At 35.7% G+C, this 20,662-nt stretch overlaps 2 protein-coding genes across 7 annotated transcripts in view; one reads left to right on the top strand and one right to left on the bottom strand.

Moving 5' to 3' along the window:
- Positions 1-3,114, bottom strand: part of CEP57 (centrosomal protein 57) — a 74,202-nt gene extending 71,088 nt beyond the window's left edge. The window contains exon 1 of one of the 2 annotated variants that reach the window (XM_044668388.1): positions 3,088-3,114. Coding sequence is in view for 1 of the 2 variants with exons in the window: in XM_044668387.1 (XP_044524322.1) it covers positions 2,810-2,842 (33 nt within the window). In the remaining variant the exon portion in view is untranslated. Of the gene's footprint in view, positions 1-2,809; positions 2,860-3,087 lie in introns of those variants that run through there. The other variant, XM_044668387.1, reaches the window with a different exon arrangement.
- A 613-nt stretch (positions 3,115-3,727) lies between these two features.
- FAM76B (family with sequence similarity 76 member B) lies at positions 3,728-19,157 on the top strand. Of its 5 annotated transcripts, none has more exons than XM_044668383.1 (10): positions 3,728-4,246; positions 5,037-5,101; positions 5,623-5,677; positions 6,591-6,746; positions 7,766-7,965; positions 11,111-11,158; positions 11,946-12,026; positions 12,676-12,808; positions 15,909-16,010; positions 18,777-19,157. In XM_044668383.1, the coding sequence occupies exons 1-10, from the start codon at positions 4,160-4,162 to the stop codon at positions 18,864-18,866; spliced, it is 1,017 nt and encodes a 338-aa protein (XP_044524318.1). In that variant the 5' UTR covers positions 3,728-4,159; the 3' UTR covers positions 18,867-19,157. The 5 variants fall into 5 exon arrangements, with proteins under 5 accessions (XP_044524318.1, XP_044524317.1, XP_044524319.1 ...); XM_044668382.1 differs by having other exon boundaries at positions 12,673-12,808; XM_044668384.1 differs by lacking the exon at positions 11,111-11,158 and having other exon boundaries at positions 7,766-7,932; positions 11,943-12,026; positions 12,673-12,808.
- The last annotated feature ends 1,505 nt before the right edge of the window (positions 19,158-20,662 follow it).

Genomic DNA, 20,662 nt, shown 5'->3' with positions numbered 1-20,662 from the left:
ATTATTATTATTATTATTATTATTATCATTCCTAATACTTAGCAAAATGCCTGGCACATGGTAAATGCTTAATAAATTATTTGCTGACAGTAATAAGCAAGATGGAGGCTGAAAAACATAAGATGGGGTCCTCTTATTTCCACAAGTCTGAAATCTGGTAGGGGAGGTAACACATAGCTAAAAAAGCTTTAAGTCATATAATCACAGAAGGTTAGAGACAAACATAAAAGGCTTCACTTAAGTGGAGATGTCAGCTGGGTTTTGAAGATAATTAGGTCTTTGGTGGAGAAAAGAAGTACTTGAGCAAAAGTGTGAAGGACTAAAACCCCTTCAATAAATATAGAGTAGACAAATTTCCCCAGATATGACATACTTATTTGACCAAGAAGTTTCACAAGGTCATAAAACACAGTTCCTGATAATCTAGTCAATTCTTTCATTTTACAAATCAGGAAACTGATGCCCAGAGAAAGCATTTTGCCCAAGAAGGCGGGTGGCTGGGCCAGGATTCAAACCCATCTCCTAAGTCTAAACCCAGTGCTCCTTCTACAATGTTTGCCCTTTCTAAAACTGAAAGGAATATTGGAGATCACAACCACAGTCTTCGTTTTACTGATCAAGTTGGGTGTATCTACTTGATACTATGAGAAGTGATTTGCTCAAGATCAAATAGTCAGTTAATGGTGTCAGGGGGCAAAACTAGGAGCAACAGGTATTAGTTCTGCAAGGGGGCTAATTTAAATTTAGTGAAATGCTTCCTAATGAATGACTTATATAAGGAGGCAGTTTTCTCAGCTACTAGAGGTCTTCACTTAAAGGACAGGTGAATGCTTATGCATTATTCTTTAGTGGGGATTCTTGCCAGATAGAGTTTGGACTACATAGATGCTGAGGACCCTTCCAAGTCTGAGATTCTGTGATGCTGATTTTGACACTACATAAATCATAGAATTTTAGACTTGGTCTGGGAAAAACAGAGATCACATAATCCAATCATCTGGACAAGAATATCCTGTAAATTATAACAATCAAGTCAATCAATAAACACTTATTTAGCACCTAATACATGCCAGGTACAAGGCTAATAGATGGGGATGCAAAAGACAGTCTCTGCTCTTAAACAGCTTACAATCTAATAGGGGAAACAACATGTAAACAATCATGTACAGAGCAAGTTATATATAGTATAAATGGGAAATAATTAACATAGGAAAGGGTCTGGAATTAGAAAGGATTAGGAAAGGCTTCCTTTGAAGGCTGGATTTTAGTTGGGGCTTAAAAGAAGCCAAGGAAATCAGTAATAGGAGTGGAGAAGGGAGAGCATTTACCATACAGAAGACAGAAAAAAATGCCTGGATCAAAGAGCTGGAGTATCTTGTTCATGGTATAATTAGGAGTTTAATGCCACTGGACTGAAGTGCATTTGTTGGAGAGTAAGGTGTAAGGATCCTGGAAACCTAGGACGGGGTTAGGTTATGAAGGGGTCAGAATACCAAGCAGATCTTAGAAGGAATGGGAAGCCCCTGAAGTTTACTGGAGAGGTGAAAATTGGGGTGACATGGTCACACTTGCATTTTAGAAAAATCACTTTAGTGGATGAATGGAGGATGGACTTTGACTATGGAAAGACTTGAGGCGGGTAGACCCACCAGCAGGCTATTACAATAATCCAAGTGTGAGGTGCACCACAGTCAATGTCAGAGAATTCAAGAGAATTTGTAACGGAGAAAAATCAAAGATATTCCCTCAACCTTTGCTAGAAGTGAGAATACCAATAGTTCTCAAGGTAGTCCGTTCCATTTTTGTATATCTTAAACTGTTAAAAGCCTTTTCTTATATCAAACCTAACATGGCCTATTTGCAACTTATTTACCCACTGCTTTTGGTAAAGCTGAATGCCTGTTCCACGTGAAATTTTATATATTTCATAGGATCAGGGAGCAGGGCTTCAAAAGCCAATTTTACAAATGAGGAAACAGGTCCAGAGGCATAAGGTGACTTGCTCTGTGTCACCAGGATTAAAACTCACTTCCTCTAATTCAAATCCAGGGATCTTTCCATTGCACCTTACTATTCAAGCTAATTCTTCTCTTTTCCAGCCAATTAGTGTTCTTCTAAAGTAACATCTAAAACTGAATACAGATGTTATCAAATCAGGTTAAGGTATAATCACTTCTCTCATTAAGAATTTTATTATGGAAGCTACTTGCTTCTTTAGCTTTCTTGCTTGCCACGGTACACTTCACTCAGCTTAAGTTTGCAGTCCACTAAAATCCTCATCTTTTTCAGATAAACTAGTGAATGTCCAAACACGTCTTCCCTAATTTTACATTTCTGAAATGGATTTCTAAAAATCCCAAGCGTAAGATTCTATATTCATCCCTAATGAACACCACACTGAATTCTGACCAATTTTCCCGCTCATCCAGGTTGAGGAAACCAGAATCCAGGTTTCTTTGCACAGTACTACGTAGCAATGCTCCTAGCAGCCGCAGGGATGAGGTCCTCGCTGGGCCCAGTGCCTACGTGAACAGTTGGGACCTGGGGATGGGGTGGAGATGCAGGAAAAACCCGGGTGGGCCAAGGGGCAGAGATCACCTTCACCTTCACCTTCAAGGGTTGGGATCAGTCTAGGGAATCTGGAAGTGAGACACGCTCGGGAAGGGCGAGGAGACGAAAGGAAGGAGTTGGAGGAACTCGAGGAGTGAGTGGCCCCCAAGGAATCCGACGGGACCCAAACAGGAGGCGACAAAGTCGCGACGGGTCCAAGGACTGCCCTGGCCCCGTTCGAACGCAAACATTCCCTTACCGCGAAAGGAGAACAACCAGCTGAAGACGCCATCTTCCCGCCTGCCAGCAGACTCCTCCCACTGCGAGAGCAGCTCGGGTTCACCTGCCCCGCCCCAAGGCTCGTGCCCCGCCCACAAGGGAGTGACCTCTAACCAAGTCTAGGCAGCCACCGTTCCAGCTGCGGGGTGAAGATGAAGGAGGTAGGGAGCAAGGAGTACTGCGACAAGTTAGGACACCAGGGATTTACCCTATCCAGCGGTGCGCACGCACACTACGCATATCGAAAGGACAACAAACCTGGAAAGGCGTCACAAATAACCAATCAAAGAAGCGGACATCGTCCTGGAGTGGTGGGAGGGAAAGAATCCGCCCCTTCCCCAAGATGACGCCACAAGGTGTTGGATTGAGAGCCAAGAGGGCCAATAACAAAACAGGAAATTTCCAAAAGCAATGCAAGGGCAGGGCTTGTTTGTGGAGGGCAATGGGGGCGAAGGAAATTTTCCAGGCATTATTTTGGGTTGGTGTCTTAAAATGGCTATCTAAAAAAGAAAAACCGAACTGAAGTAAAAGGCCTTGGGAGGGCAAACTAATCCGATTGCCTTCTTTAAAGTTCAGGGATGAGCCGGACAATGCCTTGGGGGAAGTTCTCAGGAGGCTGTGCTTACCGTACGACCAATGACGAGGGAGTATATAAGGCGCTCAAATTACTCGGTCCAATTGAAATCAAGAAACACAGAGTCAGAAGAGCAGGAGGGAAAAATCTTCGTGGGCATTTAACCAATGAGATCCGGCGAGTCCTTCTCCAAACACCTGATTGGCCACTAGCGCGCACAACGACACTGGCCTCCGGAGTAGAGGATAGGTTTTTAAGTGAGTTTCGCGCGCAGACAGCAGAACGCTGCTATTGGCTAAAGACCTTCTTCCTTTGTGGGGGCTCTGTGCGTATCCGGGGTGAGGATAGGGGAGTGGCGCCTGAGTGACGTGAAAGCAGCGACAGCCAATCCGAAAGAGAACAGCAAGAAGGAGAAGGAAGCGGATCTGTCGCCCTGCCGCTAATCTACACCTCTACTACCCATTTCGTCTCCCTCCGCCGCCGTCGGGGCCTAAGAGGGAGCGGCCGGGAACCGTTGCGGGGCCGGGAGGGCGGGTGGCGAAGCAAAGCGGAGGGAGACGGTGGTGCCGTTAGTGCTTTAGTGCGCGACGACGGCGGCGCCGTAATTGAGTCCTAGCGGCGCAGTCGTGTGGGTTCTGGGTTGGGGTGGTGGGGAGAAGCGTAGGGAGGAGCGCGGCCCCGGTGCCCAGGCTTCCCCGGAGTATCCCGCAGGGCCCCGCGTTGCAGCGGCGGCGGAGGAGGAAGAGGAGAAGAAGGATGGCGGCCTCGGCCTTATACGCCTGCACAAAGTGTACCCAACGCTATCCCTTCGAGGAGCTCTCCCAGGGACAGCAGCTCTGCAAGGTCCGTGTGCGCCGGGCGGGGTCTGATCGGACGTGGCCCTGGGAGGGGGCTGGGTGTCCCGCGCTCCGCCTCCTTCCTCCCGTAGCCGGCGCCTCGGGGTTTGGAATCTTGGGCTCCTTGTGCGGTGCCGGGACCTTCCTGTCAGCGCAGGGCGGGGCGTGAGGGGAGATCTCCTCCCGCCGGATGGCCCGGGATCGAGGCCGAGACCCCGGAGGGGGCTCCGAGGGTGGGGCTGATCCTCCCCTCCCAACCCCCCCCCCCCCCAGGTCTCCTGCCACCTCTCTCTCCCGCTGGAGATATTTTCGCCCCTATTCCCAGCCCTTTCAGTTCTTCCCCTTCCTGGATTTTGGATTACTTTTAAACCTCTTATTAGGGGACTGAATGGTGACCTCTTCTGTAGAGAAGCAGAGCTACTTGTTTGGGAATAGAACAAGGAATTGGTTCATTCGAATTTTCTCAGATCCTATGAAAAGCAAACATGAATATTTGTAAGCAGAAGGGCAAAATAGTTAAAGGCTACAAAACCTTGAAATTGACTCTACCAGGTTGCCTTCATATTTAACCCTATCTGTAACATACACAAATTTAATAAATGCAAAGATCCATTTTTTCCCTTAAGGAATTACAATATATTTTTAATCGAAGTTATATGCTAGGACATGATACATCTCTTGTGGAGAAATTATACTCTTGTTTTGAAATTATAGAGATGTTTTTCCTCCCCTTCCACCTTTGAAGAAGAGACTTAAGACTGCTAAACATTGACGATTGCTATATTAATTTCTTTCAGGAATGTCGGATTGCACATCCTATTGTAAAGTGTACTTATTGCAGATCAGAATTTCAACAGGAGAGGTTTGTATAAATAGTTAAGGCGTTTAAGAACATAAAACTTTTCTCCAGGATATACTTTTACTGCCAGTAATCCAGATTTTGTGACTATTTCCTATAAAATTTTGATCTTAAATTGTAATATTTGTTGATTAGACCAGTAGTTAATGCCAAAATATGTATATATTTTTAAGACATCTTTGAAGAAGTACATAGTTTGACCTGTTTCTGACCTACTGTAATCAGCTGTGCATGCTCATCTTTGTAGTGTGTCAATGTCTTAAAAGTTGTCTTTAAAGGGGGCAGCAGGGTACCTCAGTGGATTGAGAGCCAAGCCTAGAGACTGGAGGTCCTAGGTTAAAATCTGGCCTCAGACACTGCTTAACTGTGTGACCCTGGGCAAGTCACTTAACCCTCATTGCCTAGCCCTTACCACTCTTCTGCCTTGGAACCCATACTCACTATTGATTGTAAGACAGAAAGTAAGGCTTTTAAAAAAAAGTTGTATTTAAACTTAATTATGGCATGTGAATTTTTCTTTTCAGCAAAACTAACACAATTTGCAAGAAGTGTGCGCAAAATGTGAAGCAGTTTGGGACAGTAAGTCTGTGCCTTACTTATGTTTTCATTTTGTCACTGAAGAATTATCTGTCAAATAATGTTTCTTACTAAAGCCAAGTCATCTATAGCAGCATGCAAACCTGAAATCATTACTTAAACAGATTGAGGAAATCATCCACTCTACTTCCTAACAATTTCTCTGCACAATCTTAAATCTAGAATTTGGGAAGTCATACTTCCTTGGGGGGAGGGTAGGGGGGGAGGAGGGCTAAACAAAAACAGTAGTCTTATACAGAACCCAATTATTTAGAAAAGTTGAAATCTGCCTACCTTTTCTACCTGTCAAACTTGAGCATTTTATGAGAGAAGTATAGTAATCTTATTTCCAAAAGCCATTTTATATGTCCATTAGTACAAATTCTGTCCAATTTCATAAACTTGGATCTACTTATAATGTAGTTCAGTAAGCACATTGATGATCCTTATGAGGACCTTAGATGCTACAAGATTCTGAAATTGTTTTCACTTCAAAGAAAGATCAAATTGTTTTATGTGGTTTGTGTACACCATACAGATTATTTTTAAATGGACTGTGAAGTATGTGATAAGTAATGAATTAATGTACCTCCTCATTTAATATGATTGAGAAATTGGGAGTTTGCATTTATCACATTTATTTCATTTTTTTAAACATTATTTAGTGCTTTAAAAAAATCACAATTGTTCTTACTCTGTTCATATTATTTCCATTTCCCCAAAGAATAATAGTGAGTTCATATGTCCAAAAAGAAAACATGATAGTATCCATGAGTTGTGGCCATGCTTGAGCAATTAATTTTTGAATACTACTCTAAAATATTTAAACATTTTTATTTTTCCTTAACATTGCATTAGGATAAGGATTTTCAGCATTATAATGCCTAAGTTAAAGTTGTTTCTCTATCAATTTCAGCCCAAGCCTTGTCAGTACTGTAATATTATTGCAGCATTTATCGGTACAAAGTGTCAACGTTGCACAAATTCTGAAAAGAAATATGGACCACCACAAACCTGTGAACAGTGTAAACAACAATGTGCTTTTGATCGGAAAGAGGAAGGAAGAAGAAAGGTAATTTTTTTTTATTTTCATGGTACTATGAAGTCCGGAAATAATCATATCACTGATTTGAATTTAAGGTGGAATCCACAATATTTGTATATTTCTGGATAATGGGTTCCATTTACAGCCCCCTGAGGTATTCTCAGGATAGCACTGAACTAGGAGTTAAAGTGGTGTTAGTAACTGTGTAGTTGTAGTTCTTTTGAGTCATTTCTTAGTTGGAATGTTTATAGATACCAGTTATTACTTAGTAGTAACAATATTTCTGTTTTGGATTTTATACAGATTTGGAAATGGGTTTTTTCTTATCCCTTCAATCAAAGCTGAGAGTTTTACAGTTGTGAAAAATATGTAGTATTTTATTAGTTAATGTTCACTATATACTGAAATAAATGTCAGTATTATCATGGCATGTACCTTCTGACTTTTCTAGAAATGGAATAGAAATTTAAACTTATAGGAACAGGAGGGAGAATTTTTGCTGTTCATTTGTGTCCAATCCTTTATGACTCCTTTTTGAGTTTTCTTGGCCACGATACTAAAGTGGTTTGCCATTTCCTTTTCCTGCTCATTTTACAGTTGAAGAACTGAGGCAAACAGAGTTATTAAGTGACTTGCCCAGGATCACACAGCTAATAAATGTCTGAAGCCACATTCAAACTCAGGAAGATGAGTCTTCCTTACTCCAGACCTGGTACTCTATCCACTCTGCCACTTAACCCCCCCACCCCACCCCCATAGAAAGAATAATTTACCCTTAAATGGATTACATATTCTTAAATTCTCAATTTCAGATTAATTCCACAAACATCAGGTGCTGATTATATCACCAAAAATTATCAAAAACAAATGCAATGCTTTAGACGGCCTATTTTTAAAGTTCCTTATAAGATTCTGTTTTCCAACTCAGAATAATTTTATTTAAACTTTTTGAAAGGCTACCCTGAATTTTAGGTAATTTCCCAAGAGATTTCATTTATAGTTAGTTTGAGGACTCATTTGATCTAATATAAATGTTCTTCTGAAAGGTTGATGGAAAATTACTATGCTGGCTCTGCACCCTATCATATAAGAGAGTTTTACAGAAGACAAAGGAACAAAGGAAAAGCCTGGGTTCTTCACATTCTAATTCATCCTCCTCATCACTTACTGAGAAAGACCAACATCATTCAAAACACCATCACCACCACCATCACCATCACCATCGTCACAGCAGTAGTCACCACAAGTAAGTACTTAGAATTTCAGTATCTAGTTATATAATTTGAGAAATCTCTCAATGCTTATAAGAAAATACCTCAGCAAGGTTGTAATTTAATCTTAATATTTTTTGTCTTTTTGGATATGTGCCCTGTATCTTTCCTTTCTAGATTGTTATCTTTTCCCCAATCTTCCCCACCACCTTAAAACTTAATATTTTTGTATTCAAATTTCTTGATAACACTTGTGGTATTAATGATATGGTTGAGAATAAATTGCTTTTAGCTTATATTCAAATCACAAGTAAAGACAGTAAATACAGACTAAGGTTATAAGAAAGATATGTCAACACATTACCAGTTCATAGGCTTGGGTTATCAGATGCTTCAGTATTTCATTGATTCATATATGTTACTCTGGACTGTTAGTATGAGGATCATTCTCATGAAAACTAAATGTCAAAACATTGGGGAGGAATGTATGGAAATTTTGCATTTAAAGAGATAAAAAAGATCTTTTCACAAGTAAAAAACCATGAATTTTCTTTTAAGTTTTTGAGTTCTGGTTAATTCTTATTTTCTCAATTTTGTAGGTGTTGACATTTATAACTGAAATATTTGTGAGTGTGAATAGGTATTTATGAATAAACGTTGAAGGTCATTAAACTAGAAAAAAATTGTACTCTTACCTAAGAAGCAGAATTTTACTATTTTTTAAAACAAGTGGACTTTATGCCCTAATAAAGGAAGTATATCTTTCAGTCGCATTTTTGAAAATTGCAAAAAGATGCCAACAATATCATATCCTTTTTTTAACCTTTTTTCTACTTTTTAGACTTTCTGAAAATTATATAAGAAAAGCAACATATGAAAAACCTAAATATTGAAAGATTAGTAAATGAAAATTTACATGCTAAAGCTTCTTTGCATTTCAAAATTTACTGCAAGCTTCCTTCAAATGGCAAGTTTTTCTGGGGCATTAAAAATAGTTTCATTTATCCAAAAAAAAAAACTACATCTTAGGAGAACATATAATGATAAAATAACTCTATATATAGTACTTCCAGGAAATTTGGTCCAACAAGTAGAAAAAAGTTTTAGGATTTGAAGTGGATTTTTTGTAAAGTCAAATTTATTCGCCATTTGTCATTTGTTTCATATTTGTATTTGGTTAAAAGATGTGACTTAAAGATTAGAAAGGAGGTACTTTTATCATAGTCGAGCATCCTGAATTGCTATGAGATAAATTAAAAGGTTGATATTTAAAATTACAACTTTTCCACTTGCCTTAAATTTTCATAATATGCCATACATTTCTAAAAATATGAGGGGGTGGGCTAAATTTTGTAATGATTTAAAGTATGATTGTTCTTTGGAAAATTTTCCCTAGACTTTTGCAACAGAATTGTCTAGGTTTAGGGGACAAAGGATCAGAGTCTTAAGCCTTTTTTCTGAGTGGTGGGATAACATAAACCACCAACACATGATTGCCAAAGGACTATTATACTGACAGTTCAAATCAGAATACTTTTATTAATAGGTGTTCTTAGAGGATAAGATACAAGGGGACCAATTAGATTATAAAGTTCACATTTTTATGAGACTTATCGATTTTCTTATGACAGAATGATAGGTCTTATAGGTTAACGCAAGGAAGTTGATGTTAATAAAATTTAATTTCATTGAGGTTTTTGATTTTGTCCCCCAAGAAAATCTCATCATTAAACTGGAAAAAATATGGTCTAGACCTCCCAACTATTAGGTGAGTACACAACTGACTATAGGGTCCTCTCTGTAGAATAATTAAAATAGTAGGTCACCAAAAGGTGCATGCTAATAAGTAAGTTCAAGGGAAAGACCAAGTTGGATCCCAAATTGACCATAATCTAGACATCATAATTCTCATAGTAAATGATAAATCGGAGAATTAATTTTTTCCTTGTTTTTAAAGATTATGTGGCTGGTGTTACTTGTCTTTATCTTGAGTGTGGCCAGGAAAAACAAAACAATTGTTGCCATGCTAAATGCAAGTAAAGATTCTTTTCATTTGATGTTATAATCAGTTTGTAGAACTATTCACAACTGTGTCTTTAAACCTATGGCTTGCTCTTCACATTTGCTCAAAAAGACCCACCTAATTTCTGATTGCTGCCTTCCAGGTTGGTCTGTATGCCACTCTCTTTTCTCAGCAGTTCAGTAAGGACACATGCAGAATAGTGTACTTGAAGAAAAACTAAAGTATATGAATGCAAGATTGTGAAGGACTAGATATGTGTAAGTACAGCAGAAAAAAAAGTCCAAAGGTTGTAATAAGTAACAGGCAAACCGAGTTAGCAGTGTATCATAGTGGTTTAAGAAGTAAGAATACTATGATATATAAACAGTATCATAAATTAGAATTGTGAACATTTTCACTATCCCAGGTATTGTCTTAATCTTTACAAGATGATTGTATCTAGTTTACTTTAACAACAGAAGAGGTATAGAGAATTGGGAGAACGGTTTAGGAAAGCAAGGAAAAGTCAGAAGAATTAGAGAAACCAAAATACTCTTTCTGGAAAAAGTTTTTTTCTCTTCCACGATTGATGCTTTCCAAACTCCATAGATCAAAAGGATACTAATGCAGCAAAAGCAATTTATGATAAGGAAGAATTTCATCAGGTTCAGGATTTTTACTAAGACATGCCTTAATATAGGGTAAAAATCTCAACTGAGATGGTTAAATCTTAACCATCTTAAACCACAGTAACCATAGTCTTAAATTGATGACTTTCAAACTTTGAAATTATATTACCTCTCTGGTGATTTTCATATTCTTAAAAGGCCCCATATATTAAATTGTGAGATGATGGATCAAGTACAAATTATAAACAACTCTCTATTGCTATGGTGTTGTTTTTTTTCCAGGAACCCATTAAGATGCCTGGTGGAGTTGTTTGATCAAATTATTTTTCATGGTTTCTTCATAAATTCACAAAACTTTTAGTCTGAAAATGGTATAGACAAATACAGCATCATAATTGGCTTATTGAGATTTTCATTCTGATATCTTAAATGAATCACCTTTGCTGACAAAAACATGTTTTTATAAACGTTTAATTTTGTCCTCCATTGGTAATATATTATTAGATATTTTTAATAGATGTTAGTAGATGTTAATTGTATGTATTTCAGAATCAGCAGTCTGAGTCCAGAACAAGAGCAAGGACTGTGGAAACAGAGGTAAATGTTTACTATTTCTAAACTACAATAATATTTTTGAATGTTTCTAAATGAAACACTTAGTTTAAACATCTAGTTGAATTTCTTCATTTTCCAAATTAAAGGAAACCAGAGTTCATTAAGGCTAGACAGCTAATTATAGGTAAAATAGCATTAAAAATCCTATAAACTGGGGGCAGCTGGGTAGCTCAGAGGATTGAGAGTCAGGCCTAGAGATGGGAGGTCCTAGGTTCAAATTTGGCCTCAGATACTTCCCAGCTGTGTGACCCTGGGCAGGTCACAACCCCCATTGCATAGCCCTTACCACACTTCTGCCTTGGAGCCAGTACTATCTATTGGCTCCAGGAGGAAGGTAAGAGTTTAAAAAAGAAATTCTATGAACTCCTGACTTTCAAGTTGGTGCTTTTTTTGTTTTTTGTTTTTCCCTTTGGCTTGCCACTTCTGTACTAGGTTGACTTTTTAAGACAATAAAATGGTTTCCTTCAAGTGTCAGTCCAAATCCTACTTTCTTGCACAAGACTTGTCCCAGACTCATTTCCCTCTCTACTTCCACAACGATTTTTTTTTCTAATTGTCTCCCTATTTGAATAAGTTCTTAAGTTCTTGGAGCGAGGGGCTTTTTTTTTTTTTTTTTCCCCTTATGTCCCTAGCACTTTGTGTAATGCCTGGCACAAAGCAAGAACTTTAAAATTGATTGTTTGATTATATACATTATATTTATTTTAAAAATTGACTGGTAGAACTTCTATAGTTATTATTTTATACTCATTTTCTTATTTGGTTTTAGCCATAAAACCTCTGCAACTATTCAGAATGAAACTCCAAAGAAAAAACCCAAACTGGAATCCAAGCCATCCAATGGAGATAGGTAAAATTTGATTTCTTTACTGCTATGAAATTTCAGCCCAAGAGAACAATGATGGTTGATAGTTGCAACTATTTGATAAAAGAAAATAAATTGGTATCCTCCAGTGTTAATTTCTTGGTATCGTATAGGACAGTGACCATAATCATTGGATGTTTTTTCATGAAAGTTTGACAGTATGAAAATGGCACTGTTCCTACTGCTTTGTTTTGACAAAAAAAAATTGAGTATAAATAATGTGGAAAAGACCACATACTTTAAAAGAACATTTTCTAATTTTGGTGCCCTTCAGAGAAATGCAAACTTGAAATCAATAAGTATTTTTTAGTCTTCTAAGTTTTGTTAGAATAGAATTATTATATAGTACATTAGCCAAACATTAACTGATGTTACTGTACAAATTGGCTGCCTATTGCTTTACGCTAGAAATATTGACCCCCTAAAAGCTAATACTGAATTATATTTCTGCAGGTATTTGTAATGTGTGCCATTAGTAAGGTAATTTGCCAGTTGCATCCATTTCTGTCAGGTACATATTTTTTTGCATTAGCCTTAAGGATGTTTGTGGAATTGTCTAATTTATGCATTTTTGAACACATGCTATTTTTTTTTGGACTTCTGTTAATTATATTTTACTTCTCATTTTTAGTAGCTCTATAAATCAATCAGCAGATAGTGGAGGAACTGACAATTTTGTGCTTATAAGCCAGCTGAAAGAAGAAGTGATGTCACTTAAACGTCTCTTACAACAAAGAGACCAAACCATTTTAGAAAAAGATAAAAAGGTGAGAACATAAGCCATTGAAATCTGATGAATTGTTATATCTTAAATCTTATTTGACAGCTGCAAATATAAATCTATATAGTCTTCAATAGAATTTATCATGTCATTTGTTGTCATCCTATATGAAACAAATGCTTACGGTGGTTTTCCTTGGAACCAATAGCAGTAGAGAAGCTTAAAGTTATTCTAAGGAACTAGTACCAGTTAGAATTTTATTGATTTCTGAATGCTAACTTCACACATATACATTTTTAAAATATGTCTCAGTTTTGTTTTAATGAGAAAGAACATTATGTGAAATATTGTGATTCAAGGAAATAATTTAGAGCTTTTAATTTTTAGTCATTTTTTTTAATCTGACCAATAAGGGTCAAGAATGAAAATCATCCTCATGAAACTGGTATAAGAGCCAACATATAGCAAATGATAGATCATAGGTTCAGATTATTCTGCTATGAATAAATGCACATGAATACGTTATGTAGAAGTGAAATTAGAATAGCATCTTGCAGGTAGCTAGGTGGGTGTAGTGGATTGGAACACTGGGCTTAAGTCTAGAAAACTCATCTTCATGAGTTCAAATCCAGCCTTAGACACTTACTGCCTATGTGACCTTGGGCAAATCACTTAACCCTGTTTGCCTCAGTTAAAATAATAAAATTAATTTGGGGTCAATTTAGGAGGCTCAGAAGATAGAGAGCCAGGAAAATCCTGGTTTCAAATGGCTTCAGATAATTTCTAGCTCTGTAACCTGGGCAAGTCCCTTAACTCCAGTTGCCTTGCCCTTACCACACTTCTATCTTGGAACGATACCTAATATTTATTCTAAGACAAAGTAAAGGTTTAAAAAAGAAAAGCATCTCAAGGCAATCTTATTTTTAGTTCATATGTCCTATCTTTAAGCAATTTAAGTGAACTAACATTCTTTAAAATTTGCATTAAATTTGAACCTTTTTCTGTTTTCTAGTATTTCGATTTTAAAAGGTATAGATTTGGCTTAGTATATAATTATGTGTATGTGAATTATTCTTATTGGCTTTATCTAGAACAGCTTACTGCTTTACCTCTATGTAATCCTTAAGAGTAAGATATTGCTTTAAAAGACAAGCTCCGGAGCAGCTGGGTAGCTTAGTGAATTGAGAGACAGACCTGGAGATGGGAGTTCCTGGGTTCAAATCTGGCCTCACACTTCCTAGCTGTGTGACCCTGGGGAAGCCACTTTACCTCCCATTCCCAAGTATTTACCACTCTTCTGCCTTGGAACCAATACACATTATTAATTCTAAGGCAGAAGATAAGGGTTTAAAAAAAAAAAAGACAAGCTCGTTTTAATATAGTTATCTTGCAGACTTAGTATATAAAAATTCATAAATAAGCAAAGATAAATATAGGATGGTTATTCATTTTTGTTAGTCAGTTTTAAACAGCTTTTCATTTCATGGAGATTAACCATGTAGTTTTTTAAATTAGGAAACCCCTTGCATTTTTTTAAATGAAAAGGTAGTATTTGTTATAAGTTTAATTAGAACATGATTTAAAAGGTATCCATTTGGAGAAATGGGTAATTCCAAAGAAAAGCAGAAGTGATTTTTAATTACTGTTTTGGATTTTTTTAACACCATTTTATGGTGGTGTAACATCACATCAGTGCAGATAATTTAGTTGATTTTATTTTTAGTGTTTTTTCCCATAATGTATCAAGGTGGTTGACATTAGCAATTATAAATAAATTACTAATCATCAATACTAAAATCATGTTTACCCAAAAAAGCATATATTCAAATATAATTCATCAAAATACACGTGTAGGAATACCCAATTCAGTAACTAGCTGTTTATTACCATGAATAGAGATTGTTATCAGAATATTGTCAGAAGTCTTTTAAATATCAATGAAGATACAATCTATATATTCTTAGAGTCCACAACAAAGGCAATGATTTTAGGTAGAATGTAGAATACTGTAATTCTCTTTGTTAGTTTCTCTTAATTTTGCTTATCAATTAATTTTTAGATAATTAAATGATTATGTTGCATATTATAGCATAAAGGATTGGATTTTAAATATGAAACTTGCACAATAGGGTATGCTTAATTTTCTGTGGATAAAAATTCCATTGTTATAATAGTATTATAGTTGAAAGATCACTTGTAGCTAGCTTCCTTCAACCTTGTATTTGTTATTCCCATACTTCTTTTTACAAAAATATTTATTTGTATCTAAGAATGTTTACAGCTAGATATTTTTGGCTTTTTCAGTTTAGAAGCATCTGGCTCGTATGAGGAACCAAATATATGACTTCTAAGCAATTATTAAATATGGATGTTATCTAAGTGAATTGAAAAAAAAGGTTTTGAAATTTGCTGCTTCCCTTTCTCAATCCATATACTTATTAATACTACTACATTTCTTCTAACCTTTCTTTCAACCAGGAATGTCAAATAGTGATAAGTGAATTTTAAAATGGAATTTTTCAGACTTTTGGGAAGCTGGATTTTGATGATCATATTTCTTTTTGTACTTAATATTAAACTTTATTTTTGGCAGTCCCTTTGTTTTATCTTTTAAAAATAGCAAGGAAAATCTTAGATCATTATTTTAGAATATTTGAAAAAATTACTTTAAATCTTAGAATTTTTTTTTTCAGGTTATGCTTTCTTGCCTAATTTATTTTGGTTTCTTATTGTTATTCTAAAGTAATATCTGTTGAATAAACTCCTGGCTACATGAAGTACATTATTGTTTTTTAAATCTTGGAAGCATTTCCCAGTTTATATCACACAACTGAAGTATATATTACATAAACTGTCCTGCATCTAAAAAATGTCAATGTAGTAGGTACTGTCAAACAATGTATATCCAGATAATAAGACCTTCCAAAAAAAGGTTTTATTTCTAAACCTTATACATATTCAATTGCCACCTTGAAACTAAAATCCATACAACAGTAAAACAGATTTGTACATCTAAGTATTTTTGAACTAACAAAACTGTACTTAAAGTATAACTAGAACATGGAAATCATGACATTGATATTAATCTGCATTACTTCGAGCATAGAATTGTGGATATAATTCATGTATATTGATATATTTTTTAGTTAACTGAATTGAAGGCAGACTTCCAGTACCAGGAATCTAATTTGAGAACAAAAATGAACAGTATGGAGAAAGCTCACAAGGAAACTGTGGAACAACTACAGGTAAATACTTTTTTAGCATATGGTTTTCTCCCTCTCCTGATTTATAAAGTATAGGGCCTAGAGAAAAAATTGTAAACCCAGAGAACATGTCAGAATGGTCTAGATAAGCCTTCAACACAGAAGAAAACAAATAGTTGATTACCATTTTCTTATTTTAGCTCTTCCTCCTCATACCTTTCTTTACTATATGGCCAACTCTTTTGACCTAAAATTAAAGTACCCTCTGCTGTTCTGAAGAAGGGCCCTCCTATTCAGATTTGTTTATGATGTCGTCTTTGCTGGGGGGGGGGGGGGTTGTCACAGGGGAGGAGTTCATATATTTGGAGAGCAGTATATTGGTAAGTTGTTTTTTTTTTTTTAAACCCTTACCTTGTCTTAGAATTGATACTAAGTATTGATTCCAAGACAGAAGAGTGATAAGGTCTAGGCATTTGGGGCTATGTGACTTCCTTAGGGTCACAAAGCTAGGAAGTGTCTAAGGCCAGATTTTGAATCCAGGACATTCCCATTTCAAGATCTAGTTCTGTCCACGAAGTTACCTAGCTGCCCCCTTTCCTCCCCTTTTGTTCATTACTCCTGTTTGTGACTCCTAAGGCCAACCCACCTAGCTGCTCCAACAAGTATTGTTTTTTATAAAAATCTTGTATAATTCTTTTTTTATTCACTCGGGTTTGAATGTTGAGTTCTTGTGTGGATTCTAAATATTTTGCAAAGTAGTCTATAATTAAACCCAATAGAAAGAAGAGTGAGTGAAATTCAGACTGAGACTAACCTTACTTGAATCAACTTAACTCTTTTTTTTTCTAATTTTTAATTTTTTTTAACCCTTACCTTCTGTCTTAGAATCAGTACTATGTATTGGTTCCAGGGTAGAAGAGTGGTAACGGCTAGGCAATGGGGGTTAAGTGACTTGCTCAGGGTCACACGGCTGGAAAGTGTCTGAGGCCAGATTTGAACCTAGGACCTCCTGTCTCTAGGCCTGGCTCTCAATCCACTGAGCCACCCAGCTGTCCCCAAACTTAACTTGCTCAAAAGACCTGTTGAGCTCTGTAAAAATTGCAAGAAATTATTTTGGTTGGTTTTTTCTTTTTAAATTGGGGCCAGAATGTATTGTGTAGCTCTTTTTCTTATAGAACCTGAAAATTCTAAAAGGCTATTGTCCTATTTTTTCAATTAACTAACTTCCATGAGTTACATATTTATAACTAAACATCTTTGCTAGATTTTCTGACAACCTCTGTTATGTTAAATGTATCATTATTAATGAGATAGTTTTCCTTATACTATTTCTTGATTTCCAGTGTTTCATGTGAAGACTTTTTAATGAAGTTAAAAAAAAAGCTTTAAATAAGCTAATGTCCCAGATTAAGCTAGTAAAAATTTAGCTAAATAGAAGGAAATTTTAATTTGCTAATGGCTTTCTGGTTATTTTTCAATCACCATTATTATCTTAAAATCATTAGTCTCCTCTTCCCTCCCTCCCTCCCCCACCTTTTTTCAACATGCTCGAATACACACAGAGAAGATACATAGAACTTTTGGGGATTTTTAGTTTGGCAAAGTTTAAATTGACGGGATCTCAACCCTCATTGTCACCTTTGGCAAGTAGTAAGACAAGGAATATTCAAAATATTGAAAGAGTTTTGTAGTATTAAAGAATACCCTAACATGCTCAGATTTTGAAGGTAGTAAATGGTTCCCTGTCAGTCATAGTTGATTTCTTGAAGAAAATAAATGTAATTTAGCAAAAGATAAACTTGAGTTGTTGAAGTCTAGCAAATATTTTACAAAATGGTTTTAAGATGGTAGGATGAATGTACGTGGAAGAGAAGAAGGAAAAAAAAATGTCTATGAGAACAAGATAAGTTTATTTAAATAGGGTAATAGCAGTTAAGGGTGAGAGAGAGTTAAAACCAAGACATAGGAAAGTGTGTATTGATGAGAATTTGGCTTCTGGTTTTAAAGTTTCCAGCTCCAAAATATTATTTTAAAAGGAAATATAGTACCTTTTGTTTGGATCTAGTTTTCAAAGCCAAGATTTATTTATTCATGTTTTGAAAATGTGGTAGAGTAGAAAAGTACCATACTAAATTGGAAAACCTCTTGGGCAAGTCTTTCCTCAGAATCTATTTGTAAAATGAGTATAAAACAATAGTTGGCTACTTCATTCTTGTGAGGATCAAATGAAATTATGTATATTAATAGTCTTGGTAAATCATAAAGCATAATGCAGAGCAAAGTTACAAAATACAGAGTATTATTAAGAATAACATTGGCAAGGAGTGGTAAAAGTATATTACCCTAGTATAGTCCATTTTTAAGGTAAGTGAGCCATGAATTTTTACATTACTATTGAATTTAAACATCAATTCATTCATCTAAATTTCTTAGCTTATACAAGTGATGGGCAAATTACTGCTGGCAAGCCAGATGCGGCCCCCTGAAATGTTCTTTCTGGCCACGCAACATTATTCCTAATCTGACAGATACAATGAGTAGGATACAATACAATGAAACTTCAAAAGAGTCGCCTTAGAAACAGACTGACAGATGAGCATTTCCTTTCTTTTGGTCACCTCTTTAAAAAGTTTGCCCATCACTGGCTTATACCAATATTATTGAAATCTTTATTTTTATGTTTTTATAAATATCTCATATTTATAAGTTTTAATAACACAGTTCTTTATATAGTACTAATAATTATCCTTAAAATTTTTTATTATAAAAGCCTTATTTTTAATCACAAGTGTTTTTTGTCTACTACAGGCCAAAAATAGAGAACTACTCAAACAGGTTGCAGCATTGTCGAAGGGTAAAAAGTTTGATAAAAGTGGAAGTATATTAACATCTCCATGAGGAAATAATTATTCACATTTAGTGTTTCTGCTTAAAATGTAAAATTGAATAATTCTGTGAAGCCCTTAAAATTCTGTGTAGTACAAAACATATTTTTGCACACCAAATGAGTTGGCGTGTTTCCTATTCACTTTTGTAACTAATGCAGCATTTTTTTTTAGTTTTCAAAGTATTCAAATAAACTACTTCAACTGGCTTGAAGAATCTTTTTAATTTTTTGATATCCAAGAACTTTGTTTGCCAGCAATAGTATTAAAAGTTGTAAAAGGACAGAAAACAGTGCTCTTTTTAAAAATGCAACATGCAATAATAGAATAAATGTCGTTTTTAAGAGCTAAAAGCTGATTTCTTTATTTGACATTGCTTACTTCAGATAATCTGGTGTTTTTTTTTTCCTCTTTTTAAAAACCCTTACTTTCTGTCTTAGTATCAATTCTAAGAAGAGAAGCAAAGGGCTAGACAATTGGGGTTAAGTGACTTCCCCAGGGTCACACAACTAGGAAGTGTCTGAGATCAGATCTGAACCCAGGTCCTTCAGACTCCAGGCCGGGCACTCTGTCCACTGTGCCATTTAGCTGCCCCCAAATGATCTGTTTTCGAGTTTAGGAGTATGTAACTTTTGGAATAAGGAACATGATAAACACTTAAATTTTTGGCAACTGTGTTCTTTTACTTTCTATTAAAACATAGTAAACTTAGGAGGGAAATCATGGTGCTTTTATTAAATGAAATTTAGAAATATATGTAAATATGTTTTAATAGTTGCATCAGAAGTAGTCGTCAATGAGTAGCTTAGTATTTTCATTATTGTGATAGGATTTAACATTTATTGTACAGTATCCAAGGTAAAATATGTGTTTTTGATTTGTAAAAACTACTGTAGATTTTTACTTACAAGTGCCTTTTTGCCACCTAATGTTTTTATTTATAGGAATGCTGATCTTTTGTACATAAGGTTTTGTTTTTAAGATCATGTTTAATAAATGTTTGTATATAAATGAATATGTACAGGAGACATTAAAAAGGAAATGGAAATGTAAACTGCTAGTGAAATGCTTGAGGTTGCATTAAGAACTAACAAACGACTAGTACATATAGGTTTTTTAGATCATTGTGATTTGTGTCTAGGATAAGGGATAGTATTGGTCTTGGTATTTGTCAGTCATTTGCCCAAATATTTTCATTTTAAATCTCTTGATAGTACTATATTTTAATTCTGCCACAATGAGTCTTCATCTTTGTGTGCAGAAATATGCATGTATACCTATATACATAGTTCTACATATTTTTGATTGAATTTTAAAACATCTTTACTTCTGCTTTCCCTACTTTTATCTGATTAATAAAGTTAATGTCAATGGTCACCACTGCATAGTTGAATAAATTCTAAAGTTTCCCAAAGTTGCTTTAAATTTCTTTTGAAGCTGTTATTTATTTTTCTTTAAATAAATTGCAATTACGAGTACATTCTAGTGGTGTTTACAAAGCAAATTGTCCCAAAGTTTTAAATCATTATTCTCAAAAGGATAGTGTAGTATAATGTTAGTGGTAAAAAAATTACATACAAGGCCTTTTTTAAAAAAAAATGATTTTGAGTCTTGAATGGAATTGGTCTGCTTTAAAAATATACCACTTCAGCCTTTGAGTTCATGAGCATTTAAAAAAAAAATCAAGTAGTATATTAGGTTCATTATTTGAATAGAATGAAATTAACAGTTCTTGCCCCCAACATTTTATAGCATAAACCCACTCATCTCTGCTCTGGGCAAACTACTTCCCACCTCATTTTTATTACT

This window comes from Gracilinanus agilis, chromosome 3 (genome assembly GCF_016433145.1).
Source record: "Gracilinanus agilis isolate LMUSP501 chromosome 3, AgileGrace, whole genome shotgun sequence".
Lineage (NCBI taxonomy): Eukaryota > Metazoa > Chordata > Mammalia > Didelphimorphia > Didelphidae > Gracilinanus > Gracilinanus agilis.
The sequence above is the reverse complement of the archived record's forward strand: the minus strand, read 5'-3'. Positions and strand labels throughout refer to the sequence as shown.

Excerpts from the sequence above, each read along its gene's own strand:
- FAM76B (XM_044668382.1), top strand. The coding sequence starts at position 4,160 with ATGGCGGCCTCGGCCTTATACGCCTGCACAAAGTGTACCCAACGCTAT. Across the intron at positions 7,966-11,110 it reads CACAGCAGTAGTCACCACAA|AATCAGCAGTCTGAGTCCAG; the intron begins GTAAGTACTTAG and ends TATGTATTTCAG. Across the intron at positions 16,011-18,776 it reads AAACTGTGGAACAACTACAG|GCCAAAAATAGAGAACTACT; the intron begins GTAAATACTTTT and ends TGTCTACTACAG.